Source organism: Orbicella franksi, chromosome 9, assembly GCF_964199315.1.
Source record: "Orbicella franksi chromosome 9, jaOrbFran1.1, whole genome shotgun sequence".
Lineage (NCBI taxonomy): Eukaryota > Metazoa > Cnidaria > Anthozoa > Scleractinia > Merulinidae > Orbicella > Orbicella franksi.
In genome coordinates, this window is record NC_138153.1 from 8,324,348 (window position 1) to 8,348,992 (window position 24,645).

General features: G+C 39.4%; 2 protein-coding genes across 2 annotated transcripts; both read left to right on the forward strand.

The window, feature by feature from the left end:
• The first annotated feature begins 1,867 nt into the window (after positions 1–1,867).
• LOC145498637 (uncharacterized) lies at positions 1,868–11,858 on the forward strand. Its single transcript, XM_081478547.1, has 7 exons — positions 1,868–2,579; positions 5,017–5,324; positions 6,006–6,200; positions 7,366–7,721; positions 8,567–8,838; positions 9,563–9,820; positions 10,364–11,858. Exons 1-7 carry the CDS (start codon positions 2,444–2,446, stop codon positions 11,647–11,649), a joined length of 2,811 nt encoding a protein of 936 aa, XP_081334673.1. The 5' UTR covers positions 1,868–2,443; the 3' UTR covers positions 11,650–11,858.
• Positions 11,859–14,334: 2,476 nt separating this feature from the next.
• LOC145498638 (LON peptidase N-terminal domain and RING finger protein 3-like) lies at positions 14,335–24,370 on the forward strand. The gene is made up of 13 exons (XM_081478548.1): positions 14,335–15,026; positions 16,358–16,476; positions 17,730–17,852; positions 18,139–18,304; positions 19,000–19,087; positions 19,874–19,988; positions 20,367–20,387; positions 20,927–21,027; positions 21,386–21,556; positions 21,930–22,026; positions 23,005–23,089; positions 23,250–23,326; positions 23,940–24,370. Exons 1-13 carry the CDS (start codon positions 14,453–14,455, stop codon positions 24,144–24,146), a joined length of 1,944 nt encoding a protein of 647 aa, XP_081334674.1. The 5' UTR covers positions 14,335–14,452; the 3' UTR covers positions 24,147–24,370.
• Positions 24,371–24,645: the final 275 nt, after the last annotated feature.

Genomic DNA, 24,645 nt, shown 5'->3' on the forward strand with positions numbered 1-24,645 from the left:
TATACGATAAACATTTGGGTGCAATACCCACCTCCCCCTCCCCCCTTGCGCGCCCTCGTCTTAGTTCTCTCACGGTATTTGTCGTTTCACTTTTTGTCCAGGGCCTTCTTCAAATTATCTGCAGTCTACACGTTTCTTCCCTAACTTGACCGTTAAGGTATTAATTGCACTCTATCTTAGGTAAAAGATGTTGGATCAGGTCACATATCAGCCTGAACATTGTTAATAGATGAGAGTGGTTATGAAGCCCAGCCGGCAAACATCAAAGGAGCAAGCAAACAGGCTAAGATTTATGTTGGAACGTTCACGACAGTGCACAATCTTTGGTTTTTGCTCATACACTATGTATAAGTTACGTAGGTTGCTATTGGTTTGTTCCTCCGTCAGAAGTAAACAAGTATTGTGCTTTGTGCACGGTCGAGGGCAAAGAAGCGAAGAAAAACACACAACAAAGGACTTTGTCAAGCTTCATGACCATTTCCCTTTATTAACTAGGCTACCCTCTAATGGGAACAACCGTTCATGACCCTTATCTTGCCCAGTTCTTGTACGGCTTTGGGTAGATAGATCAGGACTAAATATCTGATAATTATGTGGAAGTTTTACAAAACATTATCCCAGGCCTTCACGGTCAATTGATTTTGGTGGTGTCTGATGGCGCTCCGTTTTCAGAACTGCCTTCAGACAGAAACCTTGCAGCCTTTCTTAACGTGCGTTTCTCTGGAATTATCCTGACTAGGAGTCACATGCTGCGTCAAAGACCGTCGTCAAAGGAACCGTTCAATGGATTCATCTCTTCATCGGTTAATTTGACGCACCATTGTCCGAGTGATCTTTGTTTCTTCTTCTTGTGATCTCTTGTCTTTCGGTTTCTTCTTCTCTTGTAACTGAATTCTAGCTTGCGTGACACGCGTTCAAAGGGGAAGGAGAGGGGAATTGGCTTTTGTCGATTGTGCTAACAAAATATTTGGCATAATTTAGCAAACCGAGCATAATTTTTAGCTTTTCTCTCAATTTAGCACTGCTAGTATAATCTGGCTTTTCTGACGCAATTTCGTTTTGAATATACTTCTTTTTACTTTTTCTGTTTCTAAAACCCCTGTTACTGTTGTCTCCGGGCCGCCTGGGGTCGGTGTGATGTTTATTGGTCTTAGGTTCCGCGCATACGACTCGGTAGTGAGTTGACTGAGCTCTAAGATCTCAGATGGCTTCCTCTTCGGGGATCTGAGCACTTCCCAAGTTCCAAGTTCAGGTAGCTCAGCAGCCTATAATGTCGTACAGAAAGCTTCAATCTCTTGGGAGCGTTCGTTGAAACCATCTTCAAGAGCGAATAACCCAGTTCATATTCATACCTCCCACCGTAGTCCAAGAGGGAGGCGCGGTGGCCTCATGGTTAGTGCGCTCGTCTCAGGATCGAGCGGTCCGGGTTCGAGACCTGGCCGGGGACATTGTGTCTCACAGTGCCTCTCTCTACCCGGGTGTATATGGGTATTGCGAAATTAATGCTGCGGGTAACCCTGCGATGGACTAGCATCCCATCCAGGGGGGAGTAGAAATACTCCTAGTCGCTTCATGCTACGGAAACCGGGATAAGCTCCGGCCTGATGGGCCACTTGGCTCGCATACAGACCGTAGTCCAAAGGAGGAGGGGATTGATGCAGCCCCTCCCTGGGTTTTCGTTCTGTTAAGGCAAAAAAAAAAATAATAAATTTACATGAATTAGATAACCCTGAGCTTGCTCTACAAGGTGGTACCAGTTTTGTTAATTATGACGTCAATGACGTCATTTGACCCACCATCCTTAATCCGCTCTCTTGGATTTCACTATTTTCTTAAAAATCAAGAAATAACGGAAATTAGTACAAAATCAAGCCAGGATGTTTGGAAATGCACAAAACGGCGGTTCCAAACAGCGTTATTTCTTGTTTTGTCTTTATTCGCACTATTCTGTCTTCATTTTGCTTAAAAACCAAGTAGCATAATTTTGATGCGAGGAGCATAATTCGGGCATAATTTCCAAAAATTTTGAGCAGTGCTACGAGCATAATATGGCAGTTTTACGAGCACAATCGACAAAAGCCTTGAGTGGAAGATCGGAGCGGTACGGCTTCTAGTTGTCCCCTCTCCTCCCCCCTTGAACGCCTCGTGACGCCTGTCATGCTGGCTAACTGAATGCAACTCTAATACAGCACATAGTCGGTTTATATACATGAGTAGTCTTTCACGGACTCTCTATTTTGTCTTGCGTTCGTCAAGATCGCAAGCAATGGGTTTGCCCTGGGGGTAAGACACAAGACGCTTCTTAGCGCTGCAACAACCCCACCCTTACCTTATGGCTGGAATTGAGTAGGGAGCTATCATGTGACGATAGAATTAATCAACAAGCTACAATTAGATTTTTGATGGGAGGGAAATATATTAGCGCACTCTTGATCAGTCAAAAATGTCGCTGATTATTCACGATACGATATCGTTGACTACAGCGAGTGGAGTCAGCAAGATCCAGTTGTGTATTGGAGATATTACCAAGCTGCCGAAGGAAGAACAAGCCGATGTTTTGGTCGTTTCTGCGTTTCCAGGTGAGACCGTCAAAACAATAACTCGACAATCGGCAAATATTACCTCAACTCACTGCAATATACATACAAACATGGAGGTTTCAACAGGCTTATGGAGTAATCTTGTCAAATTCGAGAACTTGTTCTTTAATCTTTAATCTTTAATAAGTATACTCCTGAAACAGTGGAACTATACTAGGAGTTGAAAATAACATGATAAAAGCACGTAATAAATAATTACAATATGTATATATACAGTAAAAATTATAAGTTAGTAAAAGATAAAATAAAATAGATTAAATATAATCTCGTCGAGATAAGTTAGGACGTCTGAATATACATTATACAAAGGATTTAATGGCTGTAAGAGCAATAGTCTTAAATCTTTTTAGACTTGTGCATCTATAATTGTAGATGAAACATTAGCCTCATATGTCATTAAGTTTATTAGGCTTATATTGATCTACTTCGAAAGGAAATTTGGAAATCTGAAAAGTCCATAAGCTGATAAGAGCTTATCGTGTTTTAAAACGTGAAAGTAAGATAGCTTTATGTTATCCTCATGGTTTATTAGTGATATGACTGATATACTTCAATGTTCCCTCCTCGTTCACATAATTCCAGTCCATGCATCAATGTTCAAACTTCGATTGAAGTCCATTATAACAGCGAAAACTTGATTGACGTGACTTTTTTGTGTTCACTGCATGCTTTCAAGAATAGAGAGAGTAACATCTTTGGAGCAACTCTGTTGGAACATGAGGCTACATGTGGTATTAGGAGCTGTTCGAGTGAGATTTATACAGTTAGTAAGACACTGTCAACCTCAGAATGTAATGGATTTAACACAAGAAAAATGTAGTTATTTTACGATTCCCTGGTTCAAGTGGAAGATTTTGTTTGAATTACTGCATCTTGTACTACTGAAAGAAATCGTTAGAGAACCTGACAAAATTTTCTTGTCCCTTAGGGGGAAGGGTGAGTAACTCACCAAAAATATAGTTGGGGGTGTGTAGCATTATTCTCCTACCAGAGTCACTTCAGTCTTTCCTAGGAAAGTCTTACCTAAGAAAGATTACCAGGACTCTGCTCCGAGCAAGGTAGTGTGTCATATTTCTCGCAACCCTTACTCCATAATTTCGAGGTCTGTCCATACCCTACTTCGGACCTAACATTACTTTACTACCTTGTTTGAGAATATTAAGTGCCTCTTGATCCTAGACATCTATTGAAACTGACCTTTTTAAGGCTATTTCACTGTTACCGTTGGTTTTGATTGCATGTTCCAAAAAGTGGTTATGTGATGACAAGTTTGCTTTTCATTCCAAATGGACCACTTCATCCAATATCAACAATTTTTGAATTTTTCATATAAACAAACTAATCATCTCCATAGATCAATGTATCCTGTCAAATTTAAAAGAAAAAATGCAACATTTCATGAGAATCTGTTACAAACTCTTTAAAATATGGGACGCAAAACGTGCATGCTTTAAGAAAGAAATGTGTGCCACAGGGCAACTGCTTGCCCCACACATAAATTTCTTTGTTAAAATTGGATAGCTTGGGGTTCCATATTTCCATGAACTTGCAACATAATTTCTTAAAAAACTTTACATATTTACTTAATTCAGCATGATAAATTGAGCTGTGAGGCTTACTTTTTGTTTGAATGAAAAAATTTTCAGAAAAAGCGTGACTTCATTGCTGTGGTCCATTCCTTGCACTAAAAAAATTGTACTGGAAATAACTGGGTTAGTAACATAGTAAACTTGTCTGGGGCAGATCTAGGGGGGGGGGGAGTTCAATATGAAAAAATGAGACATTATAACACGCTGACTTGGCCTCAGAATGCTTGAAATCCAATTTCCAGGACCTCAATTTTAAAAATTGTCCAGGGTAGGATGCCCCCAGACACCCCTACAGGGGACTGCCTTTGGCGGTCCGTATCTCCAACCCCCTTCTCTAAAATGCTACATCTGCCCCATTTTATGCTGTTACAAAGCAACTTTTCAGAAAAGGATTGCCTGGAAAGAGTCCACCTTAAGTGAATCCCTTAAGGTTTCTGCCATCACATGATCATCATTGAGATTCATCATATCATTGTTGTACTTTCAGCATGGAAGCAAAGGTCACTTGGATCATAGTCCATCAAAGTAGCCGATGAATCCTTGTCCAGAGTGGGTTCATCTGTTCCTTTAATGCAGCATTGAATTAGTAAAAATTTTAGTCCAGTCATCTAGCCAGTCTATTCAGGTGCCTCCTGCAGAGTCACCTTTTTCTTATGCAAATTAAAGGCCCCCATGACTGACATGGACAGGTAGCTCTTGGGATAAGAGTAAGTGTAAAGGATTATAAATGGGTGCCAGTAAAATGTTACCTAGGGTAACTGTACTGCATGCAATGCATCCCATTGGACTGCAACAAAAATTAATCTCCACCTTAATGTTTATTCCAGGTGACTATTCACCGACCCCCTCTTCACTTATTGGTGCCCTAGCCATTAATCTTGGCATCAGTGTCCATAACCTTTCTGGAGACAAAGAAGAAGATTTACGCAGACAGTACTTCTGCTGGTGGTCTAGGCCACTTCCTGAAGAGCACAGCTTTAGGAGAATCCTTTGTTTTGAGGGTGGATTTGGTAGCCGCGGGAGCACACCACCAAAAGTTGTTGGGGCTGTGTTTCGATGTCTGGTACCTATTCTTAGTGGTAAAGACTCTAAAGGAGGGTCCGTTATAATGCCTCTCCTTGCCTCTGGAGATCAGGTAATATTTCACATAATTTGAATCAATCAACAAACATACCTCTTTGCAATGTTTAATTTTCTCCCCACTTGACAAAGAAGTAGGACATTGGATGCCAATGTTATTAAGCTCAACAGCTTTCATGAAGTCTCTCGAATTGGATGTTGCTTGCTTTTGAATTTCTCTGTGCAAGTAATAACCTTTGACTGCCTCTCGGACATTGCATGTACTTCTGTCTGCATAAAGAGCTAGCATTTTTCTGTTTTTTAACACCAGCATTCCTCTGATAGTTCATGATTCTGAAGCTAGTTACCAGATATTTTTAAGCTCAGATTGTACAAGTCATACATCCTCAAATTACATTTTTCTTTCCTGGGTTAAATGTGATGCACATTGGCATGTGGATGGTGGGACAGTAGTGGGAAATTTGTGCCATAAGACAAAATTCAATAATTTCTTACTAACTTTCTGTGAACAGAGGAATCCCATCAGGTACAGGCAGCCTAGGTTGCAATCTCTGCTACGTTTGTGCAAACTACCTGAAACCAGAATTTTTTGTTGTTTTCTTTACACATGGTTTTGCACATGTTTGCCCTGCTCCCCCTGAAAATTTGATAGAAAAAACCTTTCATGTAAACAAGTGTATTCACCCCGAACAGCATAATACAGGAAGTAACCTCAAGTCTCTACTTCAATACGTAGGGCTACTCAAAGAGGCTCATGCTTAGACTGATAATCGACTCTGCAATACACTGGATCAAGGCTGGCCTTGAATTGAAGACCCTCAAGATTGTCCTGTTTTCACGTCATCCTGAAAGGCACGACAAATCACATGAGCCACTCTTTGAATGTTTCCAAAAGATGAAAGACCAGTATGGAGATAAAGAGTTGACATATGTAAGTTAAAATGGTATTAAAGTAGTCAGGCTAACAGATGTAGCTAGATGTCTAAATTTCTCAATTTGTCCTGTAAAAGGAAAATGATTTACCAGTAGCAACTCACAGCTGTAGTTGTGTTATGTCCCCAATTGCTTGTTGCTTGGTTTAAGATTGTCTTAGGCTTCAGAGGAACAGGAAAATTTGTAATAACTTAGAGTTAAAAAAAGAAGCATTTTACCAGTTGGGGAGAGAAACAGTTTTAAATTAGATGGAAATGCTGCAGGGGAAAACCTTTTTGAACCCCAGGGCTACTTCCTTATATGGGCTATATACTAGGCATGTGCAGCCCTAAAGGGTATGGTTTTTCAGCTGTTTTGGTCATAAATAGGTATCGATTTTGGCTATTTTGGTCATAAATAGGGTATGGTTTTTGCACTTCTAGTCCTGAATTGGGTATGTTTCTTAGAAGAGGCTACTTTTTCATCATTATCGATAAGACCATCAACAAAAGCCCTTCATATCTTATGTTTAGGGCAACTGTGCCAGCCACAACGGTTATAAATAGGGTATCAAATGTTTGGTCAGGGTAGCAAAAATTGCAGATTTTGGTCATAAATAGGGTAAGGGTTTTGGGAAGTGGGCCACACACCCCACCTTACTTTTTCTGGGAGTACCCCCCCCCCCCCCCAGGTATAGAACCAACCACTTTTGACACACTAGGGTGACTTTGTGATGACGCAAAGACCCAATTGTACCGTTGGGATTTAGTTTAATCTAGAAAGATTTGGTAAGGGGCTGTGGCTAAGGTGCATGTGTTCTGTTGATGGATATAGGACCCAGTCTCCTCCTCCCTCACCCCTGATGGGTGAAAGATATTTCTACCTACTCCCCTTTTGGGAGCAATTTCACCCTTGGCCCAATCGACTCTTTTGAGCAATTCCACAAGTTATTGGATAACATGATCTGCCATTTCACAATGATTGAAGCTATATAGGTTATCACCCAGTTGTTGTTTTTTTTTTCTTTTTTTTTTTAGCTGTGATTTTCATTGTGTTGTATTTCATTTAATTCATATTAATTCATTTAATTTCTATTTTGTGGTACAGGAATGAATGGGTTTAGCGACCCTGGCATGGCTAGGAATTTCCTCAGATCGTGAAAAAGCTTTGATCTTTTTTTGCAGGAGACGGAGATTGTCTATGATGTGTACATGTCTCACAGTCCTAAGGACCATGACTCAGCCCTTCAGATTGCAAAGTTCTTAAGGACTGAGAAAAAACTCAGAGTGTTTCAGGAATTTCAAGAGCTCAATGATAATGAATCTTGGCAGGAAGAGATATTTGACATCATGGGCAAGTGTGCACGTGTTATTGCATTGTTAAGCCCGGGTTACTTGGAAAGAGAGAGCTGCATTGAACAGTATAACATGGCGTTGTGCATTAACAGACAGTCACATGGAACAGTGCTAGCTCCATTTTATATCACCTCCATAGATTATATGCCGACATACATGAGCCTCATTCAGTATGAAGATTGTAGGTAAGGTTCTCTCTTTACATTGTTGATTCAGGTTTAAAAATTACTTTTTGAACACTGACAAGTGACAAGTTTATTCAGCTCTTTGACCAGCAAATATGTGTTAACCCTAACTTCCCAAATTGAATTTAATATTATTATTATTACTGCCAAACACCAGAACCATTCCGAACATAGTATCATAAAATTGTTGAGCTTAGGAGCAGGTTTCAACCAGTCCTGTAAAATATTAAAAAAAAAAAACATCTTGTACATCTTTCTGAAGGCGTTCTGTTTATTTACAAACAAATACACACAAATTGGTGCCAAGCCAGTGAAAACACTTATGACATTGTGGCATTTTTTTTTATGTTTTTGTATTGGAGTTGTTTAGTGGTGTAAGTATTTTGAGACCAATCCCAAGGCATAGAGACAAAACCAAAGTGCTTTTGGATTTTAAAATTGTTTTCAATGCTCAATAATTCATTAAAAAACGATCCACACGTTCCGCAAAATTTAAATTTAAATAATTAACTCTTAAGTTAGCGATCTTTATGTGGTGGGCGCTTGTACGCAGCACTTGCATTTATCAGCTCTCAAACGACATTTATTTCTATACCACATGAGAAAAGAATAAAAAAATCACAAAATCAGTAACAAGAAAAAGATTGTCATTAGAAAAATTTATAACTGACGTCAACAACTTATTTATTATGGCAAGCATTACAAGAATTAAAATGATAAGCCATACGGATAATCCGTAAAGGAGTCTATAACCCCAATTAATGTCAAAGATTTAACATCACAGTCACTACAACTGAGCAATAACCGCATGTCAGGTAGCGTTTTTCTCTGGTCACCCCCCTCAGGCCAAAAGATAAAGAAAAACTCCAAGCAGCTAGTAATGATGTGGCAGATTCACTGAAGAAGACGGAGGAAGAAGTCTCTTCCAGCGTGCCCACGATGACCAGCAAAGCATCAGGTTATGATGTGTTCATTTCATACTCGCATCAGAACAAGACCCATGCCAACAAGGTGTTGGAAACCCTGAAGTCGCTTGCTCCAGACTTAAGAATCTTCATTGATACAGCCGGGTTGAATACGGGGACCTCGTGGCAACAAATACTGTACAATGCGCTAGGTAAGATCAGTTCAGAGTAGTTTTCCATTCAAGTAATGAATGATGCGCTTTACTGTTTTCCAGCCTTGACGCAGGTCTCTTGTTTTGAATAGATGCTTCGAGTTCCAATTGGTTCATTACATTTTGTACCTGCCCTTTGGCTAAGCCAGCTGTGGTTGCGCCATGGCTTAAATATGCTGTTGTTCTGTCTACAAGAAATGAAAAGCATGACATGCTTTGGGCAAACATACTCTAGTATTCTAGACATACTCTAGTATTCATCAGCGAGAACGCGCAGGTAGTAAACGCTTGGACCTTTTTGTCTGTTTTTTTCTTTTTCTAAGAGACTTTGCTGCACATACCACGAATTGATATCCAAATTCAATAAGGTAATGAATTACACTGCACAAATTACACTGCACAAATTCGTCGCAAACGTGGAAAGAAATACTTCAAGACCGAATTTATAATAGAGACGAATTATCCGACGCCGAATTTATTTTAGGAGACGATTTATCCATCTGAGACGGATAAATCGTCTAGGTATAAATCTTGTGTTTAGACTAATCCTGTGGCAAAATTGGTCTTCAACTGATTCGTCCGAAACGTGGAAAGAAATACCGTTTTAATGTGTGATGAATAAATTCGTCAAATTGCGATTAGTATTCAAAAAAACGCGGTCCAAGCTTCTGACAGCAAACAGTTTTGCACATGTAATTACCACTCTGTTTTCTCTCATTTTTAGATGCCTCCAGAAGCACCATGGCGCTGTTGTCGCCAGACTACATCAAATCCAAAGTGTGTTACGAGGAATTCTGTCTGTCACATGCGCTGTTTGTGGATAAAGACAGGTGTATGGATCTTGTAAGCTTGTTAGTGGAGCCCGTACAAGAACTGTCCCTCTGGTGCCAGCAGCCCGTCCCTGCTGACTGTGTCTCGTCACACTTAGACACTGACCAGGTTCTGTCTTCAATCTGTGCTGACTTGGTTAATAGACTGAAAGGTAAGCGACATACTTAAACAGAACTCATTATCTTATTAAACGCGCCATCAAGCACAAACGCCACGAGGTCACGGTGACGAGGTGAGTGAAATGGTCCACTTTGCCAACACAACGTTACGTATCATTGATGCAGTTTTTGTCATTTTAAGCCTGTTCTCCTTTGGAATCCGGTAAAATTGTGATTGAAGTTTTAATTTTTTTTCTGAAAATCTTTGCAATCTAATTGGGAATTCCCTGCCTTCAACATCATGTTTTGTGTGGGAATAACAGACTTCGTTTCCGTTGCCAACCAAAATAATGCCACACGAGTCTTAAACACGTTCAACCTCCTTTCCAGGGTCCTCTCTCTTCTTCCAGACGACCCTGGGAACGAAGTTGACCAACGTTTTCAGCTGAGTCCAAGCCTCGTCATAAAGCAGTTAACTCGACTCCTCACCAATCCCTCGCGGCTCCATGGCCAAAACAAAAGACCCCGTCAGCTACGCAGGCTACTATCAGTAAACCTCAATTGACCGCTTTACGTTGCTGCGTCTTTGTTTTTAGGTACCAATAACAAGACAGACGACATTCTCACGCAGCGGGTGCATGATCTGAAGAAGGAGGACCTTACACTTGAATTGTCCATGGACAACTACAGGAAATCCTGCTTTGTGCTCCGATCGGGTGTTCTCAAAACGCCTGTTGAATTTACTAGCAGCAGAGAGAAAGAATCTTTGAGGACGAGTCATGCTAGCGACGTGGTTATGTCTGTCGACGGCCACCATGTCGGCGTTGATTCTGAATGCTCTCAAGTGACGTCATCGAAACCTACGTCAGAGCAAGTGACGTCAGCGAGGTCTGCCACTTGCGATGTGGCCCTGAGTTATGCTGAAGGAGATAAAAGAGCAGCGGTAATATTGAAGCAGCTACTACTCGAGAAAGTGCCCTCCTTGAAGATCAGCGAGCCGGTGGCGGGAGACTTCTCCAGGGTGCAGTCGCTAGATGCGGCGCGTGTTATTGTCCCTCTTTTGTCGCCAGCCTTCTTGGCGTCGAGTGAACTAGTAGAGGAACTAAACATTGCCATTTTTCGGAATCGAAGTGCGTCGCGGCGAATACTGTTTCCAGTTCAGATAGCGACATATCCTCCCAAACCCTCGTACGTTCATTTGATTCCGTGTGAATTCTCGAACTCTGATTACAACTGGGGTCACAAAATTGTCGACCTGAACCTACAAGGGGAAGTATCTTTATTGGCACAAAGGAATTTTATGGATGTCGACGAGGCGTTTTGCTTGAAAAACGCGGCCACTTCGATTTGCGAACGACTCGTAGAAGAAAGTAAACCGGTTTTAAGTCCTGTCAATCGGGTTTTGCTGAATGTTCACGTGATAGAGGAGGAATGGAAGCAAGTTAAAATGGCGCTTCAGCAAGAAGAAGGACTAGAATCTTGGAAAACAACATTTGGAATTGAAATAAAGAGCACGGAAGGCGATTTAAAGCCGGCCAGAATAATTGAACAAGATGACGTGATGCCAGACGTTGAAACTCAACTGGTAATTGGTGACGAAAATGAATCGAATGGGGTAGAGTTACATCTAAAGGACATCACAAACAATGAGCAGAATTCGACCGTGGGATCTGATAATCAGGATCAATCTCAGGAGTTAACGAGAGAACATTCCTTGGAAAATGAATCAAACAAGGTGGAAAAGAGTGTACGTTTTCAAGATGAGTTGACAGACGAGCAACATGCTGCTGTGGCAGCTGATAATCAGCCTCGATCCCGGGAGCACGAGGGAGAGGCTAGGTCGAAAGACTCGAAAGAATCAAAAGCTTGTTCTTTGTTATAAGCCGAAGATGTATTTCTAGAAAAATGAACAGGCGAAGATAACAGAAGTAATTTACCACCAAGTCATACCATGCAGTCCGTGTTCAATTTGGCGGGTCACGTGTCTTCTGAACCGGTAATGCGAAGGGCAAAGAGTGTTTCAATGAAGAGGAAACTAACTTCCTGCACTTGCACATTCTTTCACGTTTGCACTGCAGGTTTATCAGTTCCAAAACGCCAGCAGTGTAGAATACCTATCTGAAACTATAGCTTGCTAAAGACCCTGTTATATTATTTTCTGGCAACTTTTCTCGACGTTTTTTTTTGGGGGGGAGGACACAAGCTATAGAAAAATTGCTCTTTGTAACCGTGATTCCTTGTAATGTCTTGAAGAGTTGTTGCAGCTAAGATTGCACGAAGTTGAATCAAGCTTTTCTTTTCTTAACGATTGTTGCGTTGCAAGATGTGTTCATTACAGGAAGATCGTGTAACAAGAACCCGCGCGTTTTCTTGCCCAAGTTTCTTCTCGGGCTTTTCCTCGCTCGCTCGCTTACTCCCAACCAACCGAACGAGAGCCTGGGAAAGGCTACGTTCTTAATGAATTAATCCCAAAGGAGAATTAGAAAAAATAATTCACATAATTATTTTTGACACCTTGTATACCAATGTCCTATCCTGCACTAGTGCTCATGATGTCCCATACATTTTCACTTGCGTATTTGAAAGTGTTTGAAGATGTTTAAACATCACTGTGTATTTCAATAACTTTTGGTACAGTAAAGCTTAATTGATGTAATTTGATCAGCAGATGCCGCAGTAGACGGCTTTGCTAATGTGGCAGCTTTAATAAAGGCTCGAATTATTTCCTTTTACCTGCCCTTCACAATTTGCTACAATTCGCGATTTAATAATCCCTCCATTTTTAAGACGCAGAATATCCTGAATGCGGATACGTTGTAATAATTTACGCGAAATTGGCCATTTCCGAGTTCTTTTCCCCCCATTTTGAAGCCAGTCTTTTTGTGATACCCTCTTTTTGAAAATGAGTTTTAGAAGTTCATTTTAATGCGAATCAAATTTATTTTCATTTGATCGGTTTAGCACCATCACTCGTTTTAAAACCGAGGCTACGTATCGAGAAAAACTGAAGTACCATTTCCGCGTTCCCATAAATTTGTAACACCATGCCAGAGACTCGTGAAATTTCTGCAAGGATAGGTAATTCTACAGAATGATTCTTTCAATCACCAGAAAAAATCGTGCACAAGTAAAGTGAAATTAATGCCGGAAGCGAATAGTAACTCGACGCGAACTCCACATGGCCGGTATGGCCTGGATAGCGAGTGTTCCACTGCTAACCTTTTATCTCCCTGTGCCGAGAAAGACAGTAACCCTTTACATGTAAGCCGGACAAGCTCGTGGAGAAAGGGTGAAGAGAAATATAAGTAGTGCTGAGGAGGAAGGAAGGTTGCCAGTTCGTTTTGTGAGCCTTATTGCAGCCCACTGTACCTCCCGGTGGGGACGGCGAAACGACTGCGCTTCAGCGCGTAATAGCAGAGTGTCCTCACAAAAACAAATTAAGAAACAAATATCAAATACAGATTTCCTGCTGTATAAGGAAGTTTTTAAACAGTCAAGTCAAAAATACTTCAAAGCTTACGTAATATATATAGGCTATACCCATAAAATGATTCGTTTTCCATGGCGTTCTCCTCGACCGGTCGATTAAAAAGATATAAAACGAAGGAAAAACGGGCAAAAGAAATGTTGGCAGATTATCAAATAACTCCAAGCGAACCTTGATTATATCTTCCCCGCGACTGCAATGTTAGTGTCATACGATCTAAACGTCGTTATGGTCCGTTGTGGGGGCTGACTTAGATGTCAGTCACTTGAACACGTACATCCTGTGTATATGAAACGTATTAAACTTGGGAAGAACCAAAAACACGCATCAGGAAATGAAGAAAAAACTTTTCTGTTTTTTTTTTAATCTTTCCAAAAAAAAATGCCTCGCTCGGGCGATGGGAAACAAAACATTTCGTGACCCGGGTTTATAAAAATGATCTTAGGAATTAGGTAAGCTAGAAACTGTAGAAACAGCGGTTTTAAGCTGTAGTTTATAGATGGAAAGAGAGAAAGCATCGGGGTTTTTCCATGTTTTGTTGTTGTTTCCTAGATCTCGTTTTTCCTTTAAAACCCATGGAAAATGGCAAGTGGAGGATATGACGCTCTGAAGCCCTGACCAGTGCGGTATTTGACCGTGTAAGCTCGCCAATATTTTGCGGAGAATGACCAATGTAACCTACGATCAGGCGTTCTTTTTCTTGGTGGAAGCGGAAGAGAGTGAGAAATTAAAGAACGCCTAATCGTAGGTTATGACCAATTTGACCACAAGTCATGCTCGGGGGCTTGGCTAGGGTGGGAGAGGGGTTGGGCGTAAAGTGGGTTACGTAAGAAAAATCTCCGGGGTAGCGGAACGCGGCAGAAGAAAAAGAATTTTTAGGCGCTTTCGAGTTTACCTCTCTAAGAATAATGTTGTATTTTTCTTGTATTTTAAAAATGGCTTCGTTGTGCCGATAAATGAATTTTTTGTCTTCCTTGTGAAATATTGCGTGACGAACACAAAAGATTGACGGGACAATACGAGTTCAGCCAATCAGAAGGCATGTTTACCTTTGCCGACGTGAATATTTATGTACTCGTCCGAAACGAAAGTTATGTCATCGATTGATTTGAGGAGTCTTGAAACTGTGGTGTCCTTGCTGATTGAAACTGGGGAAAAGCTAGCTGTACTCATGAACTTTGGTCACGATTAGTGTAGTATGGAAGCTGAAGAGGAAATGAAAAAAGGAAACTTTACGAAAGCCCGCCAAATGTTCGACAGCGTGCTTCGAAAAGACAAGAATAAAATGCAGTGCCTGCTGGGGAAGGCTGATTGTTTCGCGCTGGAAGGACGGTGGACCGACTCCCTGCCACTTTATTGCGAAGCATTCAAAAACGGAAAAGTTAAACCTGAGCGATTGTTTCAGCTGGTCAAAGGACTAACGCAGACGATCAATATCGAGCGAGATTGCTGTCGATCAAGAGATGACGACGGTGCTAGCGTTTTGCAGTGTGGAATCTGTTCCGGTATACTTTGCGACCCTGTCACTGTTCCTTGCGGGCATTCCTTTTGCAAATTGTGCTTGGAAAAGCAAGAGGCCAAAAAATGCGGGCACTGCAGCGAGCCGTTCGCCTTCGTTTCTCTGAAGGTAAACGTTATGCTACAAGACATACTTCGGAAGTCGTTCGACAAAGAATTAGAAGCCACTCGCCTTCGCCTCGAGGGGAATAATTTGCATAGGAAAAAACAGAGTCTGGAAGCAATCGAAAAATACCGTGAGGCAGAAAAATTCAGTAAGTATTCAAGTTGTTTCTAGTGAAGTTTTTGTTTCCAGGTGAAGCTAGACCGAGTTTCGTTCATTACCAGCTGTGACAAACCTTACAATTGTGTTACGTAACATTTCGTCCAAAAGTAAGGTTATAATCGCCAAATTCTCATATCCAGTATTTTACTACAAATATGCAATTTCGATTGAAAATGGTATTATATCTACATTGTACTTTATCTCTGAAAATTAAGATATCTTTTGAGGACTTATAGTTGAGGATGTTGGGCGTCATAATATAAATCTAAGCTTAGGTATCGTTCCTTTTGTGCAGGCTCAGCTCTTCACAAATCAATCCACGTTTAGATTAAAGAGTATTTTTTTATGTTCCTTAATTACGTACTCCACGGTACACATTTCACGTAAATTATGCGAGTTTTAATTTCCATCAGTCAAGGTCCCATAGACTAGGTGAAATGTAGCATGTTACATAATAGCCGCAATTATGTAATTTATATATTTTGATTAGTGTACCACAGGGCAGGTCAAGTGGTAAGTGTGGACTTAAAGGTTATATATGATATTACGAGGTCACGCAGAGATATGAGATTTCTCTTTGAGTGTTGAAAAATATTTGATGAGTGAGCACAGCATTTCCATGAGTGAAATATTTTTTAACATGAGAAGAGAAGCTATTTCATATCTCCAAGTAGTCATGTAATGTCCTAGTTAATATAAAAACACCAATGAAATAACGAACCATTCAACTTTCCCTGCGAAAGGTGCAATTTATTTTGCTACCGTAGCAATGCAATCTTTTCACACGTGAAAGTGACGTTATTTTCAAGTGTGAAGATATCATGTTTTCGCAAAAAAGCTCACCTGGTATTTCATTGGTGTTTACACATGTATAATAAAGTAAGATATGGTTTAATGTTAGCCAGTTTATTAATACTCCCTCTCTGACATTCAGTCTGAACAATTCCACTGATTGCAATTCTACTTAGCATGCTGAAGTCCACGTTGCACTGTTAAACAATTCAAAGCATTGTATTTACCCAAAAAAGTGCTGTGCACATAAACCTTTTTTGGAGGTATTGATGTGGTGCTTAGTCAAGGGCAATGCTTTTTTGAGGACAGCACTTTTTATAACCAGCCGAATGCAGCATTGAGGGAGCTTCGTTCTGCTACCAGATGTAACTTAATTACCTTTCATGTCAGGAGATATTTTTGATCATCGTAGATAAACTGGGAAAAACTTTTAAAAGCATGCTTAGCACAAATATGCTGATTGCTTGTATAGGTATTTTTGCTTACAATGTGATCACAAATGCTGTGGTGTTCACTTGTTTATTGCAGACAAATCCGACCATTTAGTTCAGAGTAATATTGCTTGTATTTTACTTGCACTGGGACAATTTGAAGAGAGCCTTCTGCCAGCCAATAAGGCCTGTGAACTTCAGCCTGACTGGCCAAAGGTGAGTCTCATAATTAGGTTTTATTAATTAATGGTTTAGTCTGTTACTACAGGTCTGCATTTGTGCACGTTTTAGCAATAATTGATGCAGTTTATTTTCAATGCTGTATGTGAATGTGTGTATATGAACCAGAGATTGCATGATAATGACAATCTATGAGCTATACAATAACTAGGTATTTAAATACAAGTAAAAGGGAGAGGTACATAATTTTATAAACAAACCCTTTTCAAGCGAGAAAGCACAATTTTTTTTTTTCACTTAAGCCACTACTGACCTTACTTACAATACGACCGTTACTTACACTACGATTACTACTAACACTACGATTACACACAACAACTACTACAGATGCTCTGCCTACACAACTGATAATAGGAATCTTACTCTACATTGTACTCTAATTACACAATTACTTTTTGTGTTAACAAGATACTTTATATGAAATTATGATACAGCTATTTGAATTATCATGAATGTACATATAAATTTACATAATTTACAAGCAGCACTTACTCCTTTACAAAAAAGATTGGATTGTTATTCAAAACTAGGTTGAGAAACCACAACATATTATGTTAGATTAACTAGCACACCAAATGTTTGATGAGAATGTTTGAGCTAAGGGCATCAAAACCAACTTAGCCCATGTGTCAGGAGTAACAGCAAACTGCTATAGCTAAGGGGTCCTAAAAGAAACCTGTCTAGTGAAAAGATTCTAGGAGGTACAGTATGTGTAAGAGGGTAGCAAACAGGTGTTGTGACCCCTTTCACACATGAATTTTTAAAAAAATTACTCACCAAATATACCTTAAGTTACTGTCAATGATGTTGTTTTTTTCTTAAATTAATGCATATTGTATGTCTTATGGTTACTTTTCAAGCATCACACACTACTTTTGCCTTCATCGTGTGTCACACATGAATCCTTTGTTTGAAATAGTGGGGTTCAACTGTAATGTGTGTCAGTAATGTGACCAGTAGGCACTTTGTCATGGAGGCGTTAATTAAGCTGTAAATAGGCCATTTCCAAGTTACCTTGTGTCTCTGGTTCAAAACGAGTCCTCATGCAAAACCTTTCAAATGAAAATGAGTTTGATTTACATAACAATGAGCCTGTAGGTGGAACACATTTTCAAATGAATGGTTTTACATGAAGACTCCTTCTGACACAGAGGCAAACACTAACTCGGAAATGGCCTACATGTATTTGTTTGACTGAGTTTTGTTTCGTTGTGCGTATATTTCTGTAGGGATATTACAGAAAAGGTTGTGCTCTATTAGGCCTCAATAAGAAGCCTGAAGCAGCTGTGGCATTTTTGCATTGCCTTGCACGAGATCCTGACAAAACAGGTGTTAAAAAGTCACTGGCCAAGGTGTGTGATTGGAATATGTACCTACATGTATTTCCATTTTTTCGTGTTTTTATTTTCATTGACTTCAGCAAAGATTGCGTTATATATTAAGTAGTCATCACATGAATACATTTTTGTGACTACTTCAATCTCTCTGTAATATATCGCATTGTAAACCCCAGCACTGTTGAACAAGTTGTGGTCAATGTGTTAAAGTTCAATTTTTGAAACAAATTAATTTTCTGAGTTATTAGCACATAGTTACTTTTATGCTATTGTACAAAATGATTTCTTTTACGTGTTGCAGCTCATTCATGAAGTCATCACTGAAGATACTCCATGCTCCAGTTGTGCTAAGAACCAAACTGCAGGCGATCACAGCAGTTGTGCAGCTGGAAACACAGAACCCATTTTACAAAGACTTACAAATCTAATTGATCTGGTAAAACAGAGCAAAGCAGGATCTATTGAAGGTGAGGTACATGTCTTAACTGCATGGATGTCTGGTCTGCACCGAAGACAAGGATTTCCGGTAGAAACTAACAGCAGCTGAACTTGCAGAGCTGATTTGAGATGCAACTCTCCACTTGATAAATTGATTGAAAACTTGACAGAAACAAAAATTACGGAAGACTACTGTTGTGATCAAAATATTTTTAACAACATCAAGCAACATCAACTCCAGCTTTAGAAAAGCTCTTTTTACAATAACTGAATGGATTATAAACCACCGACAGTGTTTTCAAGTGAGGCAAAGTTTGGAAACAGGGCAGGAAAAAAACCAGGTCTGATTGCCTGGAGGAAGTAAATTTTGCTCTTGGGCAAGTGAAAAATGGAAGTTTGGTGGTCCAGTGGTCAAGTGAAAATAGCTTGTGAAGTCTTGTTAGTGATAATTTCCAGTCAACAACAATTTCAAAACTTAACACTGCAATATGAGCAAAACAATTGATTAGTTGTAGGCGTGGATTAATTTAGTTGGTAAGGCATGAATGTTGTCCACCTATTGGGAAAGTAACATTTTAGTGGGGGCAACTGGAAACTGAAACGTACTGGCCCACTGAGTAACTGGATTTCAAAATCATTTTTCCTGCCCTGCTAAAGGTATCAAAATCTCCATGTGCAAAACATTAAACTCACATAATGATCTTTTAAAATCTGTTTTTAACAGAAGATACTGAAAGTGAACCTGACATCAAGAAGTTAAGACTTGACAAGTGTTGTTGTGTGGAGGACCTAGAATGTACTTTATGTTGCAGGTAACCTTATGTCTTTGTTCACATATTTATTATATTTAACCTGCATATATAAACACTGCATTATTGCCGAGCGTGGGAGGGGGAACAAATAGGTACGCGAAAATTTATGTGCTGCAACTGTAGGTAGAAAAAGAAGAATTTAGAGGGGGAAACATTATTTTTTCCTTCCCTTCTATTCTTTAAAACATGGCAACCAACCATCTTCCATGTGGTACTGCAGGATGTTCAGTTGTTGTGGATGGGGCACAGTTGTGTTCCCACCAACCTTTCTTTGACCCTCCCCCTTCCCAGGTGTTCTTATGCCAGGTTATCATCCTTCACAAATAGGACATGTACAGTAATCTATAGGCTAATCAAGGCTGACAGGAACTAGGTGTAAAAGGAAAAACAAAGGTTATGTCATTAATATTTACAATATTATTATAAAAAAAGCACTGCTCAGAGAAACAGAGTAAAAGGAAAAACAAGTGGACCCTGACAGGTTCTCCCCCCCCCCCCCCTTCCCTAAGCTGATGATAATTATGCCATTTGGACCTTTAAAAAGGGTTTCTCAACATCATCATAAATCAACCAAAATAAATGAATCTGCAGAAGAGAAAATGAGTATATTCAAGTTTGAGAGTGAAAATGCTTAGCCATGTTCTTCATTACACAATACTTAAATAGGGAATAGTTAGTAAAATCTTGAAAGTCAGGGTTAACAACTGCAATGTGTACATGTGCCAGAAACTGTACCATTCATGGAAGTAGGTTAATGGGATGGTCTGACTTATTTTTGTCATTTAGGTTGCTTTATGAACCAGTCACCACACCCTGTGGCCATGTGTTTTGTCGTTCCTGCCTTAACTGCAATCTTGATCACAGACCAACCTGTCCCATTTGCAGATTTTCTTTGAAAAAGGTACATTTAAGCTTTTACAATGGCAATAGTAAGTCTCTTTGGTTTGCTAAGCAACACACACTTCCTCCTCCATAACAAAAGGTTTGTGTGATAGGGCAAAAAAATTACCAAACATATCTGAAGCTTTTCAACTGAACATGACTGTTTGAACATAAATTTATAAATAAATAAATAAATAAATAAATAAATAAATAAATAAATAAATAAATAAATATACATATACATACAGTATCTCTCCCAAACTGTCAGTCCATAATTACCAAGGGTAATCTACAAAGGGAGTATCTGTAATACTCCAGGTCACTTAAATTGCTATAGCAACAAGGATACACTCTGGTATTAGACTAATTCTTACTGCTTAATTTTTTTCAATTTCAGTTCCTTGCTGAAAGAAATCAGGTAAGAATTAAAGATTGGTTCAATTTACTTTTTTTTAATTTTTAGTGTGACAGTCGAAGAATACCCATGCAAACATCCAATCTGAAACCAAAATGTTTTCTGAATAATTATCATTCTAAGGTGTATGGTAGACCATTTTAAAAACAAGTATTTGTAGGATGACCTACATATGTAAGAAACACCACGTGTTCATCTCGAAACCACACACTGCTGGTTGTAAGTCAGATCACTTAAAGAAATCTCTCTTTGTATTCTACTGCTCTTGTGTTTATCTGCTACTCAGCAAGATAACACTTCATTACGTCTAGTGTCAATGTTCATTTTATCACATTGAACTTACAAATAAAATTATGTCTTTAAAACAGGGTTGGGGTGCAAAGGTTGTTTGGTATATCCGTATGATCGATTATTAATCTTAGTTTTGTTGGTTTGTTAAAACTGGGTTGTAACGCTCACTGTAGTTGGTGAATGGGGTACAAGGTACATGTAATTGAGCCTTGATCCAACAGTCGGACTAGTTAGCTTTGCTCTATCCTCAGAACATCACAGTTGCTGTAAACAGGCTAATTGAAACTGCCTTACCAGAGGAGTATGAAGAAAGAAAGAAACTTCACCAAGAAGAAATGGAAAAGTTAGCCAGGTGAGAAGAGAGATCAATCTGGTGATGAATTCTTCCCTTGAAGGACCCAGAGTTCCCCATCCAGGAGTAGGAATGGGTAGCAGGACAACCTGACAGAATGCTGGGGGTAACCCTGTGATGTACAAGCATCCCTTCCAGGGGGAGTGGTGTCAATGCCCCTGAGCTACAGAAACTGGCAAGGGCACCAGCCAGTTGAGCCTCAAGGTTCAAGAAGAGTGTCACTGCATTGACAGAATTAGAAAAATTCCACCACTAAGCTGCCCAGCAAACCTTATTATACCACAGTCATGTATTTATGCCCACCATGTCTGTGTAAGAGCTGAGAATGATTCCAATTCTATTCTCATGTTTGCTGTAGCGTGGCCAGTGACACCACAGAAGATGTACCTATCTTTGTCTGCACCTTGGCATTTCCATCACAGCCTTGTCCACTGCACATCTTTGAACCTCGCTATCGTCTGATGGTTAGGCAGTGCATGGAAGCTGGATCAAAGCAGTTTGGAATGTGTCTACACAGTGAGGAGAAGGGGTAAGGGTGACACTGGCAAGAGGTTACAGTCATTATGATTCACCATGGGGAATAATTAAATGGAATGGTGACTTTCTTAGAGAATCATACGACTTTTGACAGTTATGTAACCTAGTATAAGCAAGTGTTGCAAAAATATGATAGTACTGGGGGGAGGGGGGAAACCATTGCCATACCCTAAGAGGATTTTTTTGGGTTTAAGTTTTGATATCAGCTGGGGAAAGGATTTTAATGATTTTCTTCTCTCCAATTTTCCTCTTTTCACATAGTACCTTCTCCCAGTGCCATGTCACCTTGTTAAGTGGCTTTTTATCAGAAAAATATATAATCACCAGTACTAGTGTTATTTATGAGTTTTTTTGTTGCATTGCAGTTTTGTAGATTATGGTGTTATGCTGGAGATTAATGACCTGCAATACCTTCCAGATGGAAGGTCTTTCCTTGACTGTGTTGGTGGAAGGCGCTTTAAAGTTAGAAATATAATAATGGAATAAGTAAACAATAGCCTCCATTTGGTGCAAAAATACGCTCGGATATTTGGCCACGGACATAATCTGTTCCAAGAAGTGAACAGTTTTCCGAGAGCGTCAGCTCAAGGAAAACTGTGAGTTTTGAGGAACAGATAATGTCCAAGGACAAATATCTGAACATATTTTCATGCCAAATGGAGGTTATTGTGTTTATTATCCTTCAAATATTTTTCCCAACACAGACAGTTTTTAAAATTGGGGAATATCACCCAGATGTTCCCCAGTTTTAGCTGAGGCATATTCAGTCAGGTGACGCATTTTGATCAATAGTGTGCGAGCGAGAATATTTGATAAATCATACAGTAATTAGTATTACTATTTTGTATTATTTACCATGCTCAAACTGTTTCATTATTTATCATACAATGCTGTCAACATGGCTGATCTTACCATTACGCATTTGAACATAGTGACTGCCTTAGCTCACCACAACACTATTTGACTAGCTCAGGGGTTGGAATAGTACCTTACTGATAAAATAATGTGGAAAGTCATTGGCTTGAATCCTACTGTGGGACTCATTTATCTTTATCATTTGATTGTTCAGAAGTTGCACAAATAAATGTAGTTCTAAAGCAGTCAAAATCTTAGTACCAAGAATCAACAGTCAGCATTATTAAATGTCATTATTTCATTTCAAAAATTTTGAAGAATGATGTATGTTGTAGATCTGGTCCGGGTTGTTCGAAAGCTGGTTAATGCTAACCTAGGATTAACAGTTAACAGAAGCATTAATTTTGCTTCTAGGATCTTTTTCCCTGCTTACTTTTTGTGTAGTTTGAGATTATTTAAACTCAGAACATAAGGATAAACAATGAAAACAGAAAAGACCACCACAAAGTTGCAAAACTGTTGTCAAAATTCTTGCTAATCCTGGTCTTGAACAACCCAGCCCTTATGTCTTTTGTTGTCGGATAGGTTCTTAAAAGAGGAATGACGAATGGATACCATACTGCCAAAGTAGAATGGATAAAAGATGAGCCTATTCCAGAGGACGAACTAGGTAATTAGAAAATTATGACTTTTATTACATTTGTGAGAGAATGAAATATCAAATTGTTGTCCAAAGTTGTTGGGAAGGAATTCATGCTACCAATTATTGTTCAAGCAAGGTTAATGACGTAACTTTGACACAAATTCTTTGATTTAAAAATTTTCTTTAGATGACGTGAAGGATCTTCATCAAAGAGTTTATAACCAAGCTAAATCCTGGTTTACCAATCTGCCACTCATTCCAAGGGTAAGCTGTGATAAAATTATTAGAAAGAGGACAGTGTCCAAGTAAACGTGTGGACATTGCTTTAAGGCCTTCAACTACAACATGACGTCCATTAATGGCCACCTCTCTACAACAGCCACCGCCCGTCAACAGCCACTTTTTTGTCCTGGTGGACAGTCCATACATTCACTCTTATTTTAACCTCTCTACAAGAGCCACCTCTCCATAACAGCAATGGCAACTAAAGCACGTCCCATTTGCCAAAATAACCTCTCAATAACAGCCAGTTAATCAATGACTGATGAACGGTGAATACCAAACCACACTTTTTACTGTTAAAGTTCATGAAAACTTGATCCGCATCGCATGACGTTGGTCTCTGTTTGTTTCTGTTTGGTTTATTCTTATATGTTTTGACTGTGTTACATATGTATGTGCTACACTAAGCATTTTGTAAGAAATAAAAATGATGCATCCCTTCCAAAAAAACAGGTGTCATATTACACCCCCTACCTCCCCATAATGGTCGCTTCCCTACAACAGCCACATTCCTCTGTCCCCTGATGGCCGTTGTGGAGAGGTTCAACTGCAGTAAGTTTGTGTTGATTGTTTTTTTGTGTTTTTGCTTATTAAGAGACGGATCACCAACATGTTTTCTGAGATGCCGCACTGTGACAGTGAAATTCAGAATGTACCTCAGGGGCCAGTATGGATGTGGTGGTTTCTGTCCGTATGTCCGCTGCCACTTGAAATTCAGCTGGAATTCATTTCCATGCCGTCATTAAAAAGCCGTCTTGAAAAATTAGAACAACTCATAGCTTCACTTCAAACGTGCATATAAAGATAATATTATTATGATCTGCTGAAGCGGAATTGGATTATTTTTGTAGTATGCTTGTAACTAAAATAAAATTATTGTAGAAACTACTTTACTAAGCTTATTTTAACACTTCTTTAATTTCTGCATCAAAACAAAAATGTATGTGTCAACACTATTCTTTAAGGTAACTGCCATTGTAGCTATGTGGTGCTTATTATGAGAAATTTTTCAGTTTGGGTTGGCAGTGGGGGTTTAAATCAGTTTTTTTGTTATTCTAGTAATGAAAAGGAAAATATTTCGCCCAAAACTTGTACATAGTTATGATAATCAGAATTCATGAATACAGTTTACTTTTTATTTTTATTAAAATAGCATACTTAAAGCTTGAATGTGGAGAACTATACAAATGCCAGTATTGTGTGGGTGAAGAATCTTTTTTTTTTTTCTTATTAAACTTTGGCCATCCCCTTGTCCCAAATTCAATGGTTCAGAAAGTTGGCAAAACACACAGTGTGAGTTT